The following is a 24,409-nucleotide window of genomic DNA, read 5'->3' on the forward strand; positions in this document are numbered from 1 at the left end:
TCTTCAGAATGAAGGCCTCCGCCTACTTGATCATTTAGCTTGGAACCATCAGTATGGATGTTGATTCAGCGTCTATTGTCCATTACCCCATTGTTCCAATCTTCTCTCGTTAAGAAAGTTGTGGTAAAGGATGTGTTTAAATGCAACTCCACTGAGCTACAAAAGACTGTCGTTTGATGTAGGAAGGGGTATTCATCTAGTATTCTTGAGTGACCTCTTCTATTAGTGGCTAAGTTAGAGGATTCTCTCAAACTAAGGGCCGATTACGCCGCCAGCTGTTTGCAGTAAGCCTCAATCGGTAATAAGTGCAGCATGCCATTCATCGCTGCCGTGAGCGGAGTCTTTAGTGCCCCGCTTATGCAGAGACTAGCACCCCTTTGTATACTTTCTAGGCATTTTACTGTTGTTCTTTTCTCGAGTGTTGGCCACCAGACTAAGAATTTTTTAGAAAGACATAAATCTCAGTATAATATAAATACAGTCGAGTAAAAAGCATGAAGGTTATTTATTTTTTATTATTATAAAAGTTTGGGGAAAAACAAATTCATTATTTTCTCTGTGGATAGTTTTAGCGATCGATATCTCGTAAAGTATAGAACCAAAAATGTAAAGTTTATGCTCGTTGTCAAGGTGACATTTCACACTAAAAACAATTCCTTTACAAGTTTTTGCCTGTTCCATTCAGTTGTGAGTTGCAGGGTCTTAATCATGGAAGTCAACAAAGAGAAAATTCGGTAGGTTTCACATCTTTGATAAAGGCGAAAATGCAAACCAGATCGCTAAAATTGTGAAGAAAATCTGGAGTTAGAAGACATGTGGTGCAATTTTGGTTCCGTCGATTCCGTTCGGGCTTTTTTAATGTTATAGAAAATGTCAAAATGTTGATAAGACCACAGAAATAATCAAAGTTGACCGGCATAGAAGTAGTATTGCCCAGGAGCTAATTGTCGACCATAAAACAGTTTTAAATCATTTACGCAAAAAATTTACTCAAAAATAGTGGATTTATTTTTTCCGCAAACTGTAACATAAATACCCAACCTTTTTGGTTGTTTTGCCGAGCTCTTTTCCCTATTTGTGGTTTGCTTCTGGATGTTGTTCCACGAAATATAGGAACCTTCGAGCGGCAGATGACCTTTTATGAGGAGCTTTTTCATGGCGGAAATACACTCAGAGGGTTGTCATTGCTTGCTCAGGGGTGACCGCTGTTGGAAAAAACTTTTTGACTTATATGAATTGGTGTTCCAACTTATTTGTCTACGGCGCCAGCCTTTTTCGGTATGGGGTTGTGTGAAAAAAAATACAGGTTGTCTTGCAAGCTTAATAATTAAAATAATTAAAATTTGGACATTAGTCACATATGCAGCTCGACAAGCAGACGAAAATGAAGTACTTTTGTCAGCTTTTCAATACATTTTGATGCGCACAAGCTGATTTGATGTACCTATTTACCAAGCAACCATTATGTTTTTTATGCGTCATATTGCTTGTTTCGTGTTGCACTTGCTGCATATTCCACCTCACTCGTAGTTCTCTGGTGGTGCAATAATAGATTATTCTCTCACCATACTAAGCGTGCAACTTTTGCCTATATTCTCGTCATATAAGAATTGACGCAAAACACAATAAAACTATTATGGGCTTTAGTTCCATCGATGTGTGGCATCTCTGGCAACTGCTTTTGTTTTTTCTCTTCTTTTTTTTAACTGTAGTTAGGTTTAGGAAGGCAGCCTGGCTGTCCATTGGTCAATCAATGTCCTTTCTTTGCTATTTCAGTTGCCTCATATGAGATCTAGCAACCAAGTTGAAGATTTGATGAATAAATGGGATGTTGGCAGCATAACTGAATTTTCGGGCTACAATGCACAGCATGTCGTTGCATTTGTTGTTATTTGCTGTTATTTGCTGCCTTATCTTACTTGCCTTATCAACATGCTCATGTTGTCAGCTAGCAGGCGCTGCTTACTCACACACATGCACAGTGTTCGAATTCAGCACTTACGCATTCATATCAAAGTACTCAAGTATTGAAGTTTACAAATATTTACTAGCATGCATTGGAAATATTTTTGACGAAATACTAAAATAAAATTCCTGGAAAATTTTGCTACATACCTCTCTGGTTATGTAAGTACTTGGGACTAACAACATTTTTGGTCAATACTCAATGCTCAATGACTGGTTGACAGCAAATTGCTGCACAAGTGTATTTGAAAGCTAACAGCTGCTTGTACTTCGGTTTTCGAATATTTCTACTGGATTTTGATGCATTTGTAAACATGTATTTATTTGAAGATTTTGTTGTTTCATTCCTCAACTTATTGATTTCCTTTTAAGAGACAAACTTGTGCTTGCACACACACACACACCCATATGCATGTATTACGATAATAAATACAATAAAATAGCATCTAACGAAGCAAAGCTAACAGCAGTAGTTTTTCCACATGTAGAGATACAAATACCAAGAAAATAATACACTCGTGTATGTATTTGTTGCAAATGTCTAGGTAAGCAAACAATTTCAGTTTCCATTTCAAGTGCAATCATGTCAAGCATCGAAGAGTAAAGCGATACATATTATGCTAAATTTATGTAAGCACTCAAGCAAAGCCTTTTAAAAACGAAAAAAAGCCAACGGTAGAGATATCAATGCGAGAAGGCTAAGGAAGCAAGCAGCCAGCAGCAGCTAGCAGTAAGCAGCTTGAAATACACTAAACAAGAAAAGTCAGGCAGCCAATGAAGGCAGAGAGCGCACTCGGAAATTAGGCAGCCTAGCTCTTCATTGCACACGTACACAGTACTGTGTGTGTGTGTGTAATACGCGCGTATGCATGTGACACATCTACTCATACGTCTGTGTGCTCAGCATTCGTGCTAGTAGCTGGCAAATCCCATTGAACTGCAAATTAAATTACCGTTAAGCATCAATCTGGCATGCTCGAGCGCAATGTTAAATTCGGTCAACATATGCTGCCCTAAAAAGGAAGGCAGAAAAAAATGTATTCGAAAATAAAAGACATGAAAAAAAATCCATGCTCAGACAAATGAAATTCAAACCCACTCGTTGGGCTCACGCCCTCTCTTTTCTATGCCGTTGGCCTCTTTCAATCAAATTTTTACTTTAGTTTTTTTCCTATTTCTACTTTTCCGTTTTCTTTTAAGTTATTTTTTCTTCTTTTCTTGTGCTCGCCTGCTACATACACTTCATCATGTATTTCACTGCGATTGAATTTGGCATGCTCTGCTCTGCTCTGCTCTGCTCTGGTCTGGTCTGACCTGCTATGGACTTGACTTGGCTTAACTGGGCTTGTCTGCTGTGTTGACTGGCTTTCACTTGCTTTCGAATGCTTTCACCAGCTTTTAAGTTTTGTTTTTTTTTCTTTTGTTATGTTTTTACTTCACCCGCACTCTGCCGACGACCTCAATTCACTTTACTCACAGTTTTTCTTAGGAGAAGCCACAACTTTTGACTTCAGATTTTCTTACTTTGCTATATTTGTATTATTATTTCTTCCTCGAATTGTTTTCGTTTGTCTTTCGTAAAGTTCAACCAACCAACCAACCAACCAACCAAGTAACCAACTAGGATTTCTATCGCTTATTCCAGCCATTGATGCCTTGCCAACACTAATGCCATCGCTAACAAAATCGGCTACCCAAAATCAATAGCATCTGGAAATCGACAATAATTTCAAATTGATTTTCGTTTACTTTTCCACATGTCAGGCAAAACAAACAGTCAGCCAGCCAGCGCTACCACTGCACATGTACCTATATGTGTATGTATGTGCATAGGTTTATGTGGGTGGCTTTACACGTAAATACCGCCGTGTAGTGTTCTGCAGCTTTCGCTTCGTTAATGCCGCTGCAGCCACGGCGAGCGAGTGTGCCATGGCTAAAAATCAGACATTCGCCAGCTCGATAGCTATGGTGGCGGGGCGAGTGTTGGTACACAGGCATTTTGGCATCAGTTGATTTAACAAACATTGATTGTACGTGAAATTCTTACCGATTTTAATCTGGCATTTAAGCGGTTTGTGGGATGAGTGCAAGGTTTTTCATTCTCAGAAATCTTTTGCCTCGTGGCTGCACAAATTTCTCGTGTGTGAATGTGGCCTGATTTAATTTAAATTTAAGAGCATGTTGATGAATATTGCTTTGCAAAAATAAAAAATAAAAGTTAAATAAAAATAAAAACTCGCCAATTGTATTGCGTAGCGGGTTCCAAAAAGCGGATTAATCTAATGTGACAGCTGAACGAGAATTGCAAGCGGCAAAAAAGTGAGTGGTACGCCGGTAGCTGCAGAACTAGTACTAGGGGCTTAAGGCTGAATAACCCATCATGAGAAGAAGATCTATGATGCCACAACTCTTCGCGGTATTTTGCTGCCTTTGTATGTACATAAATTAATTTTTATTTGGAAACTCGCGCTTATAACAAAATTTTTTAGTCTGCTTTTAATCGGATTTTGATGCCACAAATTTTTATTCAAGCTGAGAATTTTTATGAAGCAAAGCTAGTAAAAGCAGAAATAGTTTATGATAGCTGAATACATGCGCTTCTATGTTATAATACTAAATGGGAAATGAGCTTTACTTATATAGGAAAAAAATGTTACAATTAAACAAGAAACAATTAAAAACTTGTCAATAAGTCCCAGGACTACGGTTTCATAATGCATTGTACATCGTGTGGCGCTCAAATGTGCCGACTTAAGCGTTGACTTTTTTTTCAAAAACAAATTACGCCGTTAATTCATTTAATTATAAACCTCTTATTAAACATTTATTATTATTTTATTTTATTAGACCCTAAAAAAGTATTTTTTTTAAACTAAATTTGTTCTGGGACGTGTGAAAAACTGACCTATTGAGCAAATCCTAACCTCCATAGCACCCACTGAATCTTCAAAGAAGGAAGATTTTCAAAATGTGGCATAGAAGGCAAGTTATCTGACAAACGCTAGGTTTAGTGTTACTTTCGAAAAACGGCGCACTCTTCACTAAATTCGGGGTGCTCATTGGGCATGCTTTTGCTGTACCAGGGGCATACACGACAGTCGAACGAGTCTTTGCGGTGGATAGAAGATTTTGGATGTGAAAAAAAATCCTTCTCTCAACTCAGAACGCTGAGGTCTGGCTTGTTCCATGAACGTAATTAGGAACAAAGTTGCTTAAAATTCTACAAGTACTTGAAAGAGAGCCAGATTTGTATAAGAAAAGTTCATGGCAGCAGAAATATGCATCATAAGCGCGCTTAGACATCGACTACTTTGTGTAAAGAAAATTCAATTCAGCTTTCACAAATTTTTTTAATAGGTATTTATTTCAAGAGAAATATTTATTTTTTAGTTTTGACACATTTTTTAAAAAATTAAATTTGTTTCATTACTTATTTCAGGAACAAACCACTGGAGCTTGTGATTCATCCATTGTTATAATATTTCTATGTTTTGAAAAAAAAAAAATTATTTGTTACTTTTATTAACTGGAATATAAATAGATTTTTAATGTTCCAATAAAACAAAAACAAAACAAAAAACAGAGCAACAACTATTTGGGCGCATGAGATTTCAATGAAAAAAAGTGTCGTATTTATGCCCAAAAAAGAAATGGTCTTGCTATTCGAGAGTAGCAAAAGCATTGTCTACACTTCTATGCTACTTTGCCCAACACCAATTTTTAAATACAAAAATATCCACTAATCTTACATCTTACATTTCAGTCAAAAAATGTTTCTCCATACTATTTTAAAGAGAAGTTCGCGTGCAATAAAAGTTATTTGGTAGAACAAAACACTTTTTGCTTAAAAAACAAGTTAAAGTTTTTTTTCTTAAAAAATGATTCAGAGCAAAACTTTAAAAAGAATAAAGTTTAAAAAAACGCTTTAAAAAAATTTATTTTTCCTTAAACAAGCTTCAAAAACAATTTTAAAATTTCTTTTTTAATTTTTCCTTATTTATTGTTACAAAAAATTTTTTATTTTTAACTTTTTCTTTTTTTTTTGTTACAAGTTTGTTGTTTGTTTTTTTAAGTTTGCAATCGTTTAATTTTTTTAACTTCTGGTTCAGAGAAAAATATTAAGAAAAAATAAAGTCTCAAAAAAAGCTTAACCAATTTGCTTTTCCCTAAAACAAAGTTAAAAAAAGATTTGGTTTTTCCTAAAAGCAGTTAAAAAAAATACTTTTAATTTAATTAAAATTTTTTTTAATTTTTCCTTTTTGTATCGTTACAATATAAAAAATGTTTTTTTTTTTAATTTTTTCTTTTCTTTGTTACAAAAAAATTTTTATTTTTAATTTATCTTTTTTTTTTTTTGTTACAAACAAATTTTGTTTTTTCAAGTTTAAAATTTTTTTAATTTATTTTACTTTTTGTGCAGAGAGAAACATTAAGAAAAAATAAAGTTAAAAAAAAACGCTCAAAAAAGTTAGCTTTTTCCTAAAAAATAGCTTAAAAAATTGTTTTTTTCTTTAAACAAAGATTTGGTTTTTCCTAAAAAAAGTTAAAAAAAAATATTTTTATATTTTATATTTTATATTTTATATTTTTCTATATTCTTCTTACAAAAATTTTTTTTCTTTTTTTTGTTAAAATTTTTTTTTAATTCTTTCTTTTCTTTGTAACAAAACAATTGCTTTTTTATTTTTCTTTTTTTTGCAACAAAAAATTTTTTTTTAATTTTTTAAATTTTTTTTCCTACAAAAAAATTTTGTTTTTAAGTTTATAATTTTTTTTGTCCTTCTTGCCATTGAACTTACTACAAATTTTGACTCAAAACCAAAGTTTTTTCAATTAAGTTTGTCTTGGGTATTGGAGAACTAAGTTTAAACATTATTTTTACCAGTTGAAACAAAGCAAGTTGATAAAAGTCGTATATGTTTTCCGAAAGTCCACCATACATAAAATAATTAATATTTTGTGTTGATTCCTGTTTCAGTTATAGCAAACGTTCTATCATTTAAATATTCTCTCAGCTATTGGTCAACTTTTTTGAATCCCGGCTCACGTTCCAACTTTTTGAATTCTTTAACTGTTCACTTTAATGTTGGAAGAACTTTTGGAAATATAAAAGGTATGTCAAGATTTTATTACAATATTTCTCACAAAAAATAAAATTTTGCGAATATAATACGCATATTTTGAGGAATGAATAAAAGAAAAAAACTAAATGATACCTTTTATCGTACATGATTTATAATTTTTCCTTTTTTTTTCTCAGAGTAATACGCAGATACATTTGTACTGCTTTCCTTCTATAAGAACTTCTTGTAAAAGGCGTGCGGCTGGTGAGCAACCAATTGTTTTTTTTTTTTTTGTTTTTGGATACATATGTCAATGGCTACAGAAGAATGCCAGCGATCAGCCTCACCAAAAACAACAAATTAAAATGATAATAATCACATAAGCAATCAAAGAAATTGTTTCAAATATTGCTAGTCCCTCGCCGTAATGTATGGATATTCCCCATGTTGCTCGGTATATTTTACAGAAGTTGGAGAACAGGTTAAACCGGACTTTAGAAGCATTATTATATTATTTTGTAACCGATCAGCTGTTCTGAGTTATTCAGAAACATATATAATTGCCTGGAAATATGTGAAAATATGTGTGGGCATCGTGCCCAGCACTGATGCATTGGAGGCGCAAACATACGGGTAAACATATTTTACCAATGAGGAAATAAAACTTGATAAAATAGGGCAAACACTAAAACTTATTGAATAAGTTAAGCTCTGAAAATTACACTGTATGAAGGAGTCACAATAGATCTCTCGGGTAACTGTGCTAAATTCGTTCATAATAATGATACTAATAACAAAAAATGAAAGAAACTTTTCTGGAGCATTAAATTATATATGTACTGGCAGAAAAATTTATAAACCCACATTCATAATCAGTCAAGCGTTTCTATTGTCACGAAAAGCGTAATCACGGGATTCACTACTCTTCTCCAAACTTTCTTAATTCGTATAGCAGTATATTTTTATATGAATTTTTAATAAATTTACTTAAGTCGAGTGAAAGTTTTCTGTCTGCCAACCCCGATAAGCAGAGTTCTATTACAACTCTGAGAAATTTGCAGCTGACTAAATTTTTTTTTAGAAAAGTTCACGATTTACCAATCGTTTAGCGAGACTTGCTAAAGACAGATAAGTGACTTTGTCAAAAGTGCAAATATTTACTCACTTTTTATTAGAATAGAAATTTATTTCGAATGAGATTTTGGTGGATAATATTGTTTTCTTTTACAAGTAGAATTTTAAATTTATTAAATAAAATCATACTTATTGAGGGACCACTGCATGTGATTTACTATTTTTCAAAAATATTGTACAGTTACACGTATGTATATATGCTACATATATGACTTTTTTCCACACCTCACTGAATTAGTACAACCCTTTCGCATTTCCTTGGGTAAATTGTGAAAAAGCTCAATACTTCAAAATTTGCACCCCCTTCTACACTTTTCCCACTTCTTGACTTACTCTTACCTTGCTTTGGCGAGCTGCTACTCATCACCTGCTGCGGCGATTGTTGTTGCGAATGTATCTGATATTGCTGTTGCTGTTGTTGTTGTTGCACTGCTACACATGCCTGTTGCTGTGCCACACAAGCAGCTGCTGCAGCAGCGGCTGCGGCTTGCTGCTGATGATGTTGGGCTACTGCAGCGGCAGCAGCTTGTTGTTGCTGTTGTTGTGCCACAACAGCTGCTTGTTGTTGCTGATGTGCCACTTGTGCGGCCTGTTGCTGTTGCTGTTGTTGTTGCTGCTGTACAACGGCCTGTTGATTGGCTGACATTTGCTGAGCGGCAGCAGCTTGTTGTTGTGCCTGCTGCTGCTGTTGCTTGCTGACAGCGACAACAGCATTATTCTGATGATGCGTCTGCTGCATATGCGATTGATGGATTGTCAACAGTTTGGTTTCATAGGGCTTGGCATGCGGCGCACCCACCGACAACGGTTGGCTACTGATCGTCATTTGTGCAGTGGCTGGCATCATGAGAGTCGGCATCGCCAACATTTTTACTGGCGCGACAGTGGCTACTGTTGCTGTTCGGGTTGTAACGCTTTGTTGTGATTGTGTGGATGAGCAAACGTTTTTACTCAACGATTAGTTAATTATTTGCTTATTAAACGGTAGTTTAGTTTTAGTTTACTGGTCACACACGAAACGCTTGTTTATCGCAGCTGCACGCAATTATCGCAGCGCAGCAGGTAATCTGGTGCTGTTAACAATTCGCTAAACGCCAATTCTGGGCAGTTAGTTATGGTTTTTTTTTGTTGTTTTAGCGTGTCGCGGGTTTTTAGCAAAGTCTTGGTTTTGGTGACCTTTTTTATTTATATGTTTTGGTTATAACGGATTCTATTTACACTTGGCTGTTATTTCGCTAAGATTTTCAATGTTTGTTGTTTGTATGAAACCGAACTAAATGGATGAGTTCTATGTGCTTAGGACCAATGCAAACTTCGCACGCTTCAAATGTTGAATTCGTTTTAAAGTTTGAAGTTTATTATGCTTTTTTAGTAAAGTTTTTATTTTCGCTATAAAAATCTTACTCGACTTTTACTTATCACAGACCAATAATTCTAGTTCCCATTCAATTTTCTTCGAAATAACAAAAGATTCAATTTAGCATAGGTAGATGAGTATAAACTTATTATTAGTTACCTTAAAGTGGACTTCAGCCGGAAGAAAGTGAATCAATTTAATTTGAAATAATGACGAAAGATAATAGTTAGGGTTTCTTGCTTCTTGAAAGCCTTCAAAAAAGTCGTTTTTATACTTTAAGAAAATTTTTTTAAACTAAAAAGTTCTTTTGGTAAAATTTTTATACATTTTTCCTTAGTATACTTTAAAAATAGTTTTATGGTCAGACTGCAGTAATCTGAAAGTGAAGACTTATTTTCAAAATTAAAATAAGAAACCACAAAAGTCGCACAATGAAGGTGTTACAGAATGGTTAAAAGGTATTGACTAAATAGAGAAGCATTAACAAGTAAAGGAATCGATCTTAAGATGCAATTTTTTTCAATATGACAAAAAAAAGTTTTCGATACTTCAAATTATTTTCTGTTTATAAACCATTTGAAGTTGTGATGTCAGGGTATTTTTCTGAATACAAGGAGCCAAATATCGTGCAGTGGCAAATATTTGAATGAAGATTTATTTATTTAAGAAAGAGCCATTCGAAAAATTAGTGAATCGAGGGAAAATTTGGAATATTTTAGATAGAATAAAAAAGATTATTTGCATAATTTAATAAACATCGATAGGACTTGGATCGATCAGCACCGATTTTAAACTGAAACGAGAAATCTTATAATGGACTGCAACTGGATATGCAGATGATATCGTCGCAGTCACCAAGGCTCGACAACTTGAAGAAGCTTGTCGGAAACTTAACCAAGTAATGATACGGATACAAGCGTGGTTAGATTTCTCTTTCTCTTGCCTTGATTGGCGCTATAACCGCTTACGCGATTTTGGCCGAGTTTAACAAAGCGCGCTAGTCGTTTCTTTCTCGTGCTAACCGGCGCCAATTGGACACAAGTGAAGCCAAGTCCTTCTCCACCTTCTCGATAATAAAAAAAAAATTAGTTAAAAAAGTCAAACCGTTTGTGTTTTATTCAAAAAAGTTCAAAAGTTGAAGCGCTCTTACTGAAAAACCCTATACTTTTAACCAGTAAGCACATCGCTTAGAAATTAGCATGCATGAACTGCGGGCAGATGTGCTAAAGGCAAGCGGCCGCTGTAAGCTCCTAGCATTGGTACAATGAACGGCAGCTCTGAGAGTTGTGTCCGCCTACCGCACAGTAGGTCAGCTGTTCAGGTGATAAGCGGTTAATTACCAATATATTTACTAGCCTTTGAGGAGAAAAAGTTGTGGGCATTAAAAACGAGGGGATGGTAGAAGCAGTTAGCAAACTTGCACCGCACGAAATAAAGGACGAAACGCCTAGCCTATGGTAAGACTGCTCGAGAAACGGAATACGTGGCAGGTGGACGGCTAGATTAGTAAAAGATGCCGCCACATTCCACAGCAGGAACTCCGATGAAGTCAATTTTTTTACCACCCGAATGCTTTCGGGCACGCCTATTTCCAGAAATACCACTTCAAAATAGGGAATAAGCGAACACCCCACATGCATATACGGTGACGCAGTCGGAGATGATGCTGAACACACCTTTTTCTAATGCATGCGTTGGGAACAAGAACGTCGAACGCTCGAGAATACAGTCGGCCCCATAACCAATGAAATTGTAATCGACAAGATGCTAAGCAGCGAGGAAATGTGGGAGATCATCAGTGCTTTTGCGAAAAGAATTCTCCATATAAAAAAACGGGATCTGAACTCAGGCACAAGCAGACAGACCTTGTAATGAGGAAGATGAGATGCCACTCTGAAGTAATGCCAAAGCGCTTCCAGGGTGGGCGACGGTTTCAAACGAGGGGGAGTTTTTTAGTCTAGAGACATACTATTGCTGCTCTGACGGCAAGCTTTGATGACGCCTTCGGCACCACACGCAAAAAGAAATCCGAATCAAATCAGATACAAATTTCAAATGTGCTGCTCGCAATTTGATGATAAAGCAGTACGCATACAGGTTGCAGCAGACAAATTTGCTCCAATAAGAAAGGTATGGGAAATTTGTATTCAGATATGTCGGGAGAATTATTCAAATGGCTGCTATGAGACTATAAATGGAGAGTTGGCAACTAATAGACAAAGAAAAATGTGCGCGATTTGTTGAGCATCCAAACGCCGACTGACCGAATCTTCATATGTCGAATGTCAAAAAAGCTTGTGTGGTGAGCAAAAAATTGACCGTAGAGTCTGATGTGCAAAATGAAGCTTAAAACTTGTTAAACAAAGTTTTTATTTTAGTTGTAAGCATAAAAGAAACGCTCAGAACAAATTTTTTTTATTAAATTTTGTCAGAGGCTATGAATCAAACAAAAAAAGAAAAAATTAAAACTAATAATTTAATTTAATACCATATTACAACAAATGAGCAAGAATTGAAATTATTGAATTTAGGTTACGCATAAAAAGTGGCATTTTGGTTATATGGTATTTGAGCCTAGGTGCGATCTGAGATAAGTTTAAAAGTGGGTGTTGTCGTTTTGGGGATGAAAGTCTTTGCCATCCTAAAAATATAAATTTCATTCAAGGCTTAAATACTTATCAAAGAGACTCAAGTGCTGAAAGGTAAGCAAAGCAGTATTAAATTCTTCGAAGTACAAATTAGCAATGAATAGAGCATTCCAAGTCAAACATTTATCTACTTAACAAAGAATTTTGATGAAAATTGTAAAGTATGACACCAAGAATTGGATTCTACACTCACAAGGCACAAAGGTTGCAAACCTCATCCTTTTTCAATTCACTATACGCCCTCACTTTCATATAAAAACGTTGTGTTGAGATTAAGATTAATATTCACAAAAAAGAAAAGAAAATAAAAAGTTAAGCAAAGCATCGTTTTATGGGCAACACTTCCTGTATCTCTCATATCTCGCGTTTAAGATTTGTTCTTCTACAGCCTGCTTTTGTTCACAGCCTGATAAATATTCGCTTTGCCGAAAATTCCGCATTTCCGTCTTTAATGACACAAGTCTCAAGTAGACTCATAAAAAATTACTTACACGCATACACACACATACATTTATGCCATATCATGTACACAGATAAATATATATAAATTTTAGTGCATACACACACACACAAATATGTATCAAAATCTAGCGAATATGATTGCGTTTTGCGTTCAATAAAAAAGTGCAAAATGAAATAAGAAAGGAACTCTCAACTTCATCTGTGCAGCTTTTACTATCTTCCTTCACAGTTTCCTCTTTCGCATTGTGTACATATAATATTTTGCGTATTTTTTTTTTACTTTATTGTGCACTTGATTTTCACAAAACAGAAAAGACAAAATAAAAAAGTATTTAATGACTTTTCCGCTTCCACACGAAGCTGAAAGCGGATTCAGCTACAGATTCGTTTAACGATCGTGCATACACAAGTGATGAAAGCACACCAGAAAAACAAAAACAAAAAAATAAGGAAATTTTACATAATATGCCAGCTATTACATATATATTTGTATTTGTATATGTATATGTGGGAAAGCACATTATAAATACATATACATACAGCTTTAAAAATAACTCCACTCAAACGCTTCGCCCTTTGCATCAACGTGCATGTGTAAGTGTACATAATTTCTCCGGCTGCGTGCTGGTGTATTAGTGTGTGTAATTATGTCAACAGCTGAGAAAATCGATTTCATTTATATGCAACGCAACAAAATCTAAAATCATGTACGAGTATATGCGAAAATTAAACACATATATGGATATATAGAATACACGCACATTCATTCATGGTGTGAGAGATGTGAGTGGGTTTGTGTGGCTAAATACAGCGATTCGCAATCCGGCTGCGCGCTTGTGGTAGTCATCTTTAGCAGAAATTAAAGTGTGAAAATTATTTTTGAAAGCTTGTTCAACAGCAAGAAGGCAATAGAAATCCTGTGGAAGCTCACACGAAATGTGCAGGGATTGGATGGCTTTGAAAATGAAACTTTTTGAATTTGAATTTTTTAGCTTTTTTTTTAATTTTAAAAGATAATACTTAAAGAGGTTCTGTATAAGTACTCGTCCACGCTTTTTGCGCGAGACAAATAAATCTTCTTGGAAGGAAGCATATTTGTTGAATACAAAAATCACAGTGCTTCACTTTCACGCGCTGACTTGGAAGACATTTTTTTGTTGCTTTGTTTTTTGCTAGAATTTTAATGTATGTATGTGGATTCCTATTGAATACGCTGAAGAATAATTTGGATACACTGCAATATAACTTTTAAAATACTTTTCAATTCCAATATTTAATATTAACTTAAATTACTGTTTTGGTGTAACTACAAATATTATATAATTTTAATTTTAATTTTTACTTTGATTTTAGTTTCGCTCACTTTTTTAATTTTTATTTTTATTTAAATTAAAATTTAAATTAAATTTTATTTAATTAATTTTTATTTAATTATATTTTATTTAATTTTAAATTTAAATTTAAATTTTAATTTTAATTTTAATTTTAATTTTAATTTTATTTTTACTTTTAATTTTAATTTTAATTTTAATTTTAATTTTAATTTTAATTTTAATTTTAATTTTAATTTTAATTTTAATTTTAATTTTAATTTTAATTTTAATTTTAATTTTAATTTTAATTTTAATTTTAATTTTAATTTTAATTTTAATTTTAATTTTAATTTTAATTTTAATTTTAATTTTAATTTTAATTTTAATTTTAATTTTAATTTTAATTTTAATTTTAATTTTAATTTTAATTTTAATTTTAATTTTAATTTTAATTTTAATTTTAATTTTAATTTTAATTTTAATTTTAATTTTAATTTTAATTTTAATTTTAATTTTAATTTTAGTTTTAATTTTAATTTTAATTTTAATTTTAATTTTAATTTTAATTTTAATTTTAATTTTAATTTTAATTTTAATTTTAATTTTAATTTTAATTTTAACTTTAATTTTAATTTTAAATTTTAGTTTTAGTTTTAATTTTAATTTTAGTTATTATTTTAATTTGGATTTTAATTTTAATTTTAGTTTTATTTTAATTTTAGTTTTAGTTTTAATTTTAATTTTATTTTTAATTTCAATTTTATTTTAATTTTAATTCTAAATTTAACTATGAACTCGAACTGTATTTAAATTTTAATTTGAAATTTTATAAAAGAATTAATTTTAATATTATATTTAATTTGTATACTAATTTGGTTTTAATTTTTATTCTAAGCGAATTTTATTTTTAAATTTTATTTTAGTATTAATTTTAGGTTTAACTTTATTTTGAATTTTATATCTATATTTTATTTATTTATTTATTTATTTTTTTTCAAGATGAAGGGGTTTCAAATGCTTAATGCCTCATCGAAGTTAAAGCAATGGTATGTCTCTAGATTATAAAACCCTCCCCCGTTTGTAACCGCCGCTCACCCTGGAACCGCTTTCGCATTACTTCAGAGTGGCGTTACATCTTCGAAATTTTATTTCAGTATTAACTTCCTTTAATTTTTATTCTTCTTAGTTTTAATTTTAATTTTAATTTTAATTTTAATTTTAATTTTAATTTTAATTTTAATTTTAATTTTAATTTTAATTTTAATTTTAATTTTAATTTTAATTTTAATTTTAATTTTAATTTTAATATTAATTTTAATTTTAATTTTAATTTTAGTTTTAATTTTAAGTTTTAATATCACTTTTAATTTTAGTTTTTTTTTTTAATATTAATTTTAATTTTAATTTCAATTTTAGTTATCATTTTAATTTTAATTTTAAAACAAATTTTAATCTTATTTTTTCTTTTAATTTTAATTTTAGTTTTAATTTTACTTTTACTGCTAATTTTAATTTTAATTTTTAGTTTTTGTTTTTTTTACTATTTATTTGAATTTTAACATTAATTTTGATTTTAATTATCAATTTTAATTTGAATTTTTTCTTAATATTAATTTATTTTTAAATTTTTTTTGCATCAATGTTTTTTATTCAATGTTGATATTCATTTTATTTTAATTTTAATCTTAATTTAGTTGCGATTTTTATTTTGTTTATTTTTCATTTTTGTTGTGATTTTGAGTTTGATATTAATTTGAAATTTTATTTTGCAATTAATTTTAATTTCAATTTTAACTTTCACCCTAATATTTATTTAAATTTAACTTTAATTTTGCTATCAATTAAATTTTAGTTTTAACTTTTATTTTAATATTAATTTTACTGTTGGTTTTATTCCAATTTTTTATTTTTATTTGGATTTTAATTTGAATTTGAAATTTTATTTTAATATTAATTTTAAGTTTTACTTGAACTTGGTATTAACTGTAATTATTATTATTTTTTTGGCCTTAATTTCGATATTAATTAAAATTACAATTTCGATTTTTGTTTATTTCAATCTTCAATTTTATTTTAGTATTGATTACAGTTTAATTTTAATCTTAATTTTGATATTAATTTTACTTTTTAATTTTAATTTTAGGCTTTATCTTAATACTGGTTTTAATTATTTGGTTAATTTTGTTATTAGTTTTATTTTATTATTTTAATTTTAATTCTAATTTAATTCTAATTTTAAATTTTATTTTAATATTAATTTCAAGTTTGACTTCATTTTTGGTATTACCTTTAATTATGGTTTTTCGGATTAGTTTCGATATACATTTTAATAATAGATTTAGTTTAATTTTAATTTTGGATTTTATTCTAAATCGTATTTTAATTTATTTTTAATACTAATTTGAGTTTAGTTTTAATTTTAATTTTGATATTATTTTTTCTTACCATATCTTTTCTGGTTTTAAGATTAATTTTTATTTTAGAGTACATTTTAATTAAATTTTAATTTTAACTAATTATAATTTATTTTAAATTTTAGTTTAATTTTTCTTTTTCATACTGATTTTAATTATTTTTTCATTTTAGAATTCTAGTTTCATTCAAATTTTTATAATAATTTCGATTTCGAATTTAATTTGGTTTCAAAGTCATTTTTAGTTTAAATTTGAAAACTTATTTCAATTCAGTTTTGATATTCATTTAAATTTTTTTGTTAAACTCTTTCACAATTTGTTTGTACGATTATTACAACATTTTACTTATCTATTAACCAAAAAAACTAAGTTTAATAAAAATCAAATACTTTCCATTATTTACTTTCTACTTTAAAATATTTTTTTTCTTTTCAATACTCCAATCTTAAATTACCTTTCCTAAGACTCAGCTATGCCAATAACTGAAAAGCTTAGTATATTTTTTAGAAAGTGGGATCCTTTGTTATAATATTGACTAAATCAATTCATTAATTCAATTTATGGCGTTGAAAAAATTATTTATTTGTTGTAGTTCAAAAAATATTTAGTACGACGGATTTAAATTTCCTTTCTACTCTTTACGTTTTTCACTATTGTAGAAACTACTCCCGTGTGATAGCTAATAACAAAAAATCTATACTTCCACATCCAATAATTTCTTTGTTTGAAAAATTCAATTTATTAACAAAAGCCGCCCCTTTTATTACAATTTTCTTATCAAAAATTTTGTCCACTCACAAATTGGAAGTCTGTATGTTAATTTTCCGTAGATTAAGAAAAATTAGGCAATTAATAAAAATTGGCGTAACCCAAATTACCTAGCATTTTATAGATAAATAGTGGAACTAATTTGCTTTGGAGTCATTCAGTGTTCTAATGCAGTAAAGGGAAAGTTCATTTTTCATTTCCTTGCTTCCTAGTTACAGTTATTAATTCACAAAAATCCCTTTATGCGGCTTACATAACACTTAATACTAAACCCTATAAAAATATAAGCAAACATAAATGCCAACACTTGCACATATTTACATACTTACAAAGTAAATTAGTAAAAGAAAAAAGTAATTAAATTTCAGTTCATTCTACTTCCTTACACCAACCACATTTGTGCGAGGTCTTTCACTTTCTTCCGGCCACTTCAGAGTATAAGAACTTCATTCTCAAAATAGAAAACTATTATACATATATAAATATATATACCCTTTCTGTTGTTGTTGTTTCGTTTTTTTTTTTTTGTTTTTTGTTTTGTATAGCCACTTACAATTTAATTTAAATTTTTTAACACTTTCGTTTACGCGAACTTGCACTTATTTTTGAGATATTCATTCAAATAATTGTACTCAATTTTTTAATTTTGTAATTTTCTTTTTTGTTTATTTACTTCCTGCAAATTTTTGGTTTTTTGATACTCTTCGCGTTTCAGCAAAATTCACTTTATATGCACGTTGGTAGTTTTAAATATCGCTTGCGTTATTTATTTTTTTATTTAATGCAATTAAATTTAATATTTTTCTCAAAAAAGGGGGGGACATTTGATTCGTCGTTTGATTTCTCTTCTCCGCTTCTTTTCTTTCGCTTATTTCATTTGTATATATTTTTCTTTTTTTGGTTTTAGTTGCGCTTTGGCTATTTATGCTTGCTGTCTTTCTTTATATATTTGTGGTAAGTGAGACTTTTATTCAAATTCTGCTTCTTCTCAAAATTATAATAACAACTTAACGACAATGTAACGAATATCCTTTCTTTACGAGGACACAATTCAAACTGAATGCGAAGCTCCGACGTCGCCTTCACAAATACTCAAAATCGCGAGGACAAAGCGTCGACGCTGCCAAATGCCAGTTGGCCGCTGTCAACGTAGCTGTCGGCAGCGTGCAACACATCGTTTTCGAAATTGGTATGCGAAGTAGTGGCGGCATTTGTCTTCGTAATCGCCATCATAGTTGGCGGCATAGTCCCATCTGCTACAAGTTAGCGAGTGTCTGTGCGTGTGTGAGTGGCGTGCAACGTCGTTGACGGCGTCGTCGCCATTTCCCACAAAGCTTATTCGTTTATATTTACCGTTTGGTGAAAAAGCGAACGATATTGGCTGCCAACACAGCTGAAAATTTACACGCTTAGTTGGAATGCTTGTGTTGAGTGCTGCCTCTCGCTTTTTCTCTCTTGATTCTGCTCTTCGAAAATCTCTCTGATCCAATAAAAACATTGGTGCTGCTCAGGCAAGCGCAAAGTTGTGTTTCGTAAATGCAAAGGATTCTTTCAAACTTCCTCCAGTGTTTCGTATATTCATGAGTTTCTCATGAATCGCTTCGGCCGAATGCTCATAGACACAGGCGAACTGCAAATTTTGCATTCGTATGAATTACAACTAGTGAGCTTGGAATCGTGTTGAGTAGAAAGGACGATTCGTTTTTCGAAAACACGAATAATTTGTAGTCTGTTCGATAGGTTTGGGTCACTACTAATAATGGGAGTTTTGCCTTTGTGGTGGGATATACTTTTCGAGTTAAATATTTGTAACTGTTATACGGAGGCATGGCGAAAAATTTTCGAAATTGCCCTAAGATTTTTCGAATGTCTGCTTTTATGGGAAAAATCTTATTCGCTGTTATTTTCGAATTTCGAGAACTGCATTGGTAAATTTTTAAAAGCCATGAGATGAGCACAAACACAGTTACTTAGGAGGCTTGTAATAAAATATACCTAAGGGTAAGGGCATGAAGAACTTGTTGCATTTTCGGTGCATTAAAAGTAGTCAAATTATATAGCTTTAATATTTTTGATTATGAAAATAATCCCATATTTCCTCATACAAAATTGTAAGAATTCATTAAAAGGAAAATGATAAAAATACTAATAAATTAAGATTGTATAATGAAAAATTGTAATAATAATTTAAATAAAAAACTCACTCTTTTTTTAATATTTTTTCTTTCATATGAGAATGAATTTTCTACACATCAAAGGTGTTTCGAGCATGGAAAAAATGCGTAACACAGTCAGTAAATAAATTAGCAAAACAAAGCTACTTTTTGAGCTACTTGAAACTTGCAAAACCAAAATTGAATGAGTTATAGAACTTCATATTCAGATGTTCTTCAATAATTCTGACTGAAAAGCGTGAAACTTTGATGAAAATCGGTTCATTATTTTTAAATTTGGCAAAAAATGTGTAACTTTGAGTTACATGGATTTTATTGTAGTATGAACTAAACTTTTATAAAAAATTAAAAAAAAAACACTAAATGAAGAAAGAAATAAATAGTCGAAACTTTTCGATACGTTCTTTTCCATTTCTTGTGGTTTCCTATTTATGATAATTGTTTGGATCAAATGGTCGAACATTTCACAACTAAGTGGTCAACAAGTCGATGGATATTTGCTTTCTTTTGCAACACGTTGGATGTCATGGCATTGGCAACGTTTTGTATTTGCGTGAAAGTTGATGGGCTCAGTAAAAGTGATGCGAAACGAAATATTCAGACGACAAAAATCGTATGATAATCCAGCCGTTATTTCTCAATTCACTACTCGTTTGGCTATGGAATCATTTCTCAGTAAACCAATTACTATACTTGGAAATATTGTAGTCAACCAACGAACAAGGGCCGATACACTCAAAGCGAAGAGATATTGTTGTGTTTGTCTACAAGAAGGCGAAAAGCTTCGTTGAAAAACTCGCTTCTATTTTTAGGTATGCAAAAATTCCGTCGAAAGTACTCAAAAACAAGCCACAAATAAATGTCGTTTCATATTTACCATAAATTTCATTATAATCAATTTCTTTTACTTCAACCTTCTTCGAAACGACTCAAAATAGAGAACAAAAAAAAATTCTTTTTCTCGCAAGCCAAAATATTTTCGGCAATTACGCAAAAGAAAAATCGCACTTTTTGTCTGATGAATGACTTTTGATACTTGATGTTTACTAATTTGACAACGCTGATTCTAAATATACCCTCATTTTCTTGTAACAGCTCTTGTTTACGAGTTATAGCAATCACAAAAAAATTGTTAATTAATAAAGTGTTAATTGACGAATATTTAAACAAATACAGGGTGGCTGATGAAAGCCGTTACCAAAAAAAAATTGAATAACTTTTTTTCTTTTTAAGTTATCTGTTCCATTTTTGTTTTAATTTGCAGATTGATCTTTAAAATTTATTAAAATGGATAGCTGGGACACGCAAACAAGAATTTGGATAGTCCGCCGCTATCACGCACTGGAGTCCGTAGTTTTGGTACAGAGAGAGTACAGGCGGATGTTTGGCGGCGATCCCCCGAGCAGATGGACCATAATGAGACTGGTGAATAATTTTGCTGAGCAAGGAACAGTCGCAAGAAGGCCTTATCATCGAAACCCACCAGTTCGGACGGAGGAAACGATCGCTGCTGTAGCTGCAGCTATACAAAGCAATCCAAGGGTTTCAACAAGAAGCTTATCTGATCAACTTGGTGTCAGCCGACAGTCTTTGCAAACAATAATGCACAAAGATTTAGACTTATTTCCCTACAAAATTCAAATGGTTAACAAACTGAATGCAGCAGACTTGCCGATTCGCTTGGAATTTTGCCAGAAGATCCTGCAAATGGTGGAAGAAGACCAAAACATGTTAAACTGCCTTTTCATGTCTGATGAGGCCCATTTCGGTTTAAACGGCAATGTGAACAAACAAAATTGTCGAATATGGAGTACTTCTAACCCACAGATACTCCACGAGACGGAATTGCATCCTCTTCGCGTGACAGTTTGGTGTGCGGTTTCTTCACGCTGTATTGTCGGGCCTTTATTTTTTTGAAGAAAATGGTCACACCGTTACGGTTACTGGAGACCGTTATTTGAAAATGCTGAAAGAATTTTTCTATCCAGAACTACGCCGAAAGAGAATTCCTTTCAACTCTGTGTGGTTTCAACAAGATGGGGCAACGTCTCACATAGCCCAGACTGTTATGACAGAGTTGCGACGAAAATTTCCCAATAAACTGATTTCAAGAAACTCCGAATTTCGTTGGCCCCCCAGGTCGCCTGACCTTACTGCACCTGACCTTTTCTTGTGGGGCTTATGTAAACAAGAAGTTTATAAAACAAAGCCAACAAATTTGGATGAACTAAAACAATCCATTCGGGCAACAATTGCGGCTATTCCTGTCGCAACTCTCAAAGCAGCAATGAACAACTTTTTACTAAGATGCCGCACTTGTGTCAACGAGCATGGGGGGCATTTAAATTCAATTATTTTTAAAACTAGTTAAGCTACATTTAATAAAATTTAATAACCTTCAACTTGAAAAAAAAAAATAAATGAATTCCATACACTAAAAAAAAAGTTATTTGAGTTTCTTAATGTAGCAAAATTCATCAGCCACCCTGTATTAAGTTTTCTTAATATTACTTGTTATGGCATCTTCAAGAGTATATGTATGTTTCAAGAAAACCGTTTGAATGTGACATCGTTCGTAAATAAGGCGTACAAAAATTACTTCGGTCACCCAATGGAAATGAAAAATAAGCCTTGGATTCTACAAAAGGTATGCAAAACATGCGTTGAGTTTCTACGTTTGTGGACGAATAAGAAAAGGAATAAATTTAGATACGAAACTGCTATGATCTGGATTGAGCCTGTGAACCACCACGACGACTGCTATTTTTGTATGGTAAAAATAACTGGCATTAACCGAAAAAATCGAGGCAAATGGGAATATCCTTCCATATGATCGGCACATAGACGTGTTTTGAGCCCTACGATGTCATCTAAACCCCAACCTGGTGCTTCACAGGAAGAACCTTTACATTTTGAGGCAAAAACAGACAATAGCGATAGTGACTGATTGTGACCTGGGAACACCAAAACCATTTAACCAAGATGATTTAAACGACCTCATTAGAGATCTGGGACTGTCAAAAACTGGTTGAGAAATTTTGGCGTCTAGATTAAAAGAAAGAAACTTAGTCACAAAAGAGATTAAAATTTCTTACTATCGCAGAAGAGAACAAACTTTCCTTGTATGTTTTGCTGAAGAAGATGACTTCGTATTTTGTAAAAATGTACCTGGTTTAATGGCTGCAATGGGATTACAAAATTACGTTTCTAGTGGGGTTTACTTATAGATTCCTCAAAACGGAGTTTAAAATGTGTTCTCTTACACAATGGGAACAAATTGGGCTAATTGCCCATTGCACATTCTACTAAAGTAAAAGAAGAATATACAACTATTGCTCTGGTTTTAGACAAAATTAAATACGCGGAACACAATTGGTTCATATATATTGATTTAAAAATGGTAAACTTTCTTATAGGCCAACAAGGTGGTTACACAAAGTTTCCCTGTTTTCTTTGCTTAAGGGATAGTAGAGTAAAAATCAACATTGGATCAAAAAAGATTGGTTTGCTCGGGAAGCGTTATTACCAGGACAACAGAACCACCTTAAGTATCAAGGGATTGTATAATTTTACCTCCGTTACATATAAAACTGGGGCTTATAAAACAATTTGTTAAAGCTCTTGACAAAAATGGAAATTGTTTTCCTTCTCTGTCTTAAAAGTTTCCAAAAGTGAGTGCAAAAAAGATAAAAGCGGGTATTTTTGACGGGCCACAGATAAGGTCGTTAATAAAATACTCAAATTTCATAGACACTATGACAGTGATTGAGAAAATGGCATGGAATGAGTTTGTTTGGCTTGTTCAAATAAGAAAAGTTCTGACTATTCTCAGCACGTCGAACAACTAATGGGTCACTTCCAAAGGGTTGGATGTAATATGAGCATTAAGTTACACTTTCTTCACAACCATATGGACTATTTTCCAGCCAATCTTGGGGATCTCAGCGAAGAACAGGGCAAGCGATTCCACCAGGACCTTCGTACGATGGATGAACGCTATCAAGGTTACTGGAACACACACATGATGACCAACTATTGTTGGAGCATTAACAACAGTTCTATGCCTTCAACTTCAGCAAGGAAATCATATAAAAGAAAATTTTTTTAAACTTAAGAAGGCAATAAAATAAAATAATCTTTAAATCTATAGTGTTTTATTACAAAAAGTCAAATGTGTCATATAGAGTTATATAGAGCTGATACAGGAATTTCAGTTACAGATTTGAAATTCTCATTAAAAATTGGACTAAAAACATGTATCATAACCCAGTCATCAGAAATGCTGTTGTGCAGTGTTATTTTTGCTTTTGTAGCGAGTTCAATGCATGTGAAAACTAACCAGAAATTAAAAAATATATACCTGTTATACTTAAAAATGAATTATAAATGTGGCGCATTTGCCACATATTCCCATATAAATGCATGTAGTAGGGGGCTGGTCAAACCCGGGTGCCTAACCGAAGGTTTTCTAAGAGGTCCAACAACGTTGGATTTGCAACTGGTAAATTGCATAAAAATCAAAACTCGAGCTTTTGGGTTCGTTGATTAAAAATCCGATTCAAATTTTTTAAAACTCAAAATGGTGATTGCCAGCTAAATATTTTTAGTGAAGTCATCAAATTGAAATCTGGGGTAGCTTTTGGAGTCACTGATTAACTAAACCTTTATTAACATTTTTTTAATTATTCATGTTTTGTTTTTTTATTAGTTTTTTTTTAAGTGTGAGTAATGTGAGCACTTTTGGGCAGCAGAAATACGATCACGCATAAAAACACATGGGAAAATTGTCTCATATAAAAATCAAAAACCAATGAGTCCTTTGTAATTCATCTTCTAATATTAATGCTTCATATTCATATATACTTTCTAAAAATATTATTTTTAGTTTGCACAAGAAATGCGGTTATAAACAGTTTTCGAGCCATATAAATTCCTTTTGAGAGTAAAGTTAAATGAGAGTAACCCCAAATTTATGTTTTTTATTTTTGTATTAAATAGCTCATAGCAAAATTATTAGATTTTTGATTGTTAGTTAAATATGAAACATCTCTAGCTGCACTTGCCGTTTTCAGCATTTATGGCATACGTCATTCTGTACTTAAACCTAAAAT

The 24,409-nt window shown here is 31.9% G+C and overlaps 1 protein-coding gene across 1 annotated transcript in view; it reads right to left on the reverse strand.

Annotated features, from left to right (window-relative positions):
* Window positions 1-263: 263 nt before the first annotated feature.
* Window positions 264-24,409, reverse strand: part of LOC129237636 (polyhomeotic-proximal chromatin protein-like) — a 157,115-nt gene continuing 132,969 nt past the window's right edge. Inside the window, exons 5-6 of the mRNA XM_054872513.1 lie at window positions 8,502-9,076; window positions 264-433 (exon numbers count right to left, since the gene is read on the reverse strand). Of these exons, the coding sequence (XP_054728488.1) occupies window positions 264-433; window positions 8,502-9,076 (745 nt within the window). The remainder of the gene's footprint in view (window positions 434-8,501; window positions 9,077-24,409) is intronic.

The sequence above is a fragment of the Anastrepha obliqua genome, chromosome 1, assembly GCF_027943255.1.
Source record: "Anastrepha obliqua isolate idAnaObli1 chromosome 1, idAnaObli1_1.0, whole genome shotgun sequence".
Lineage (NCBI taxonomy): Eukaryota > Metazoa > Arthropoda > Insecta > Diptera > Tephritidae > Anastrepha > Anastrepha obliqua.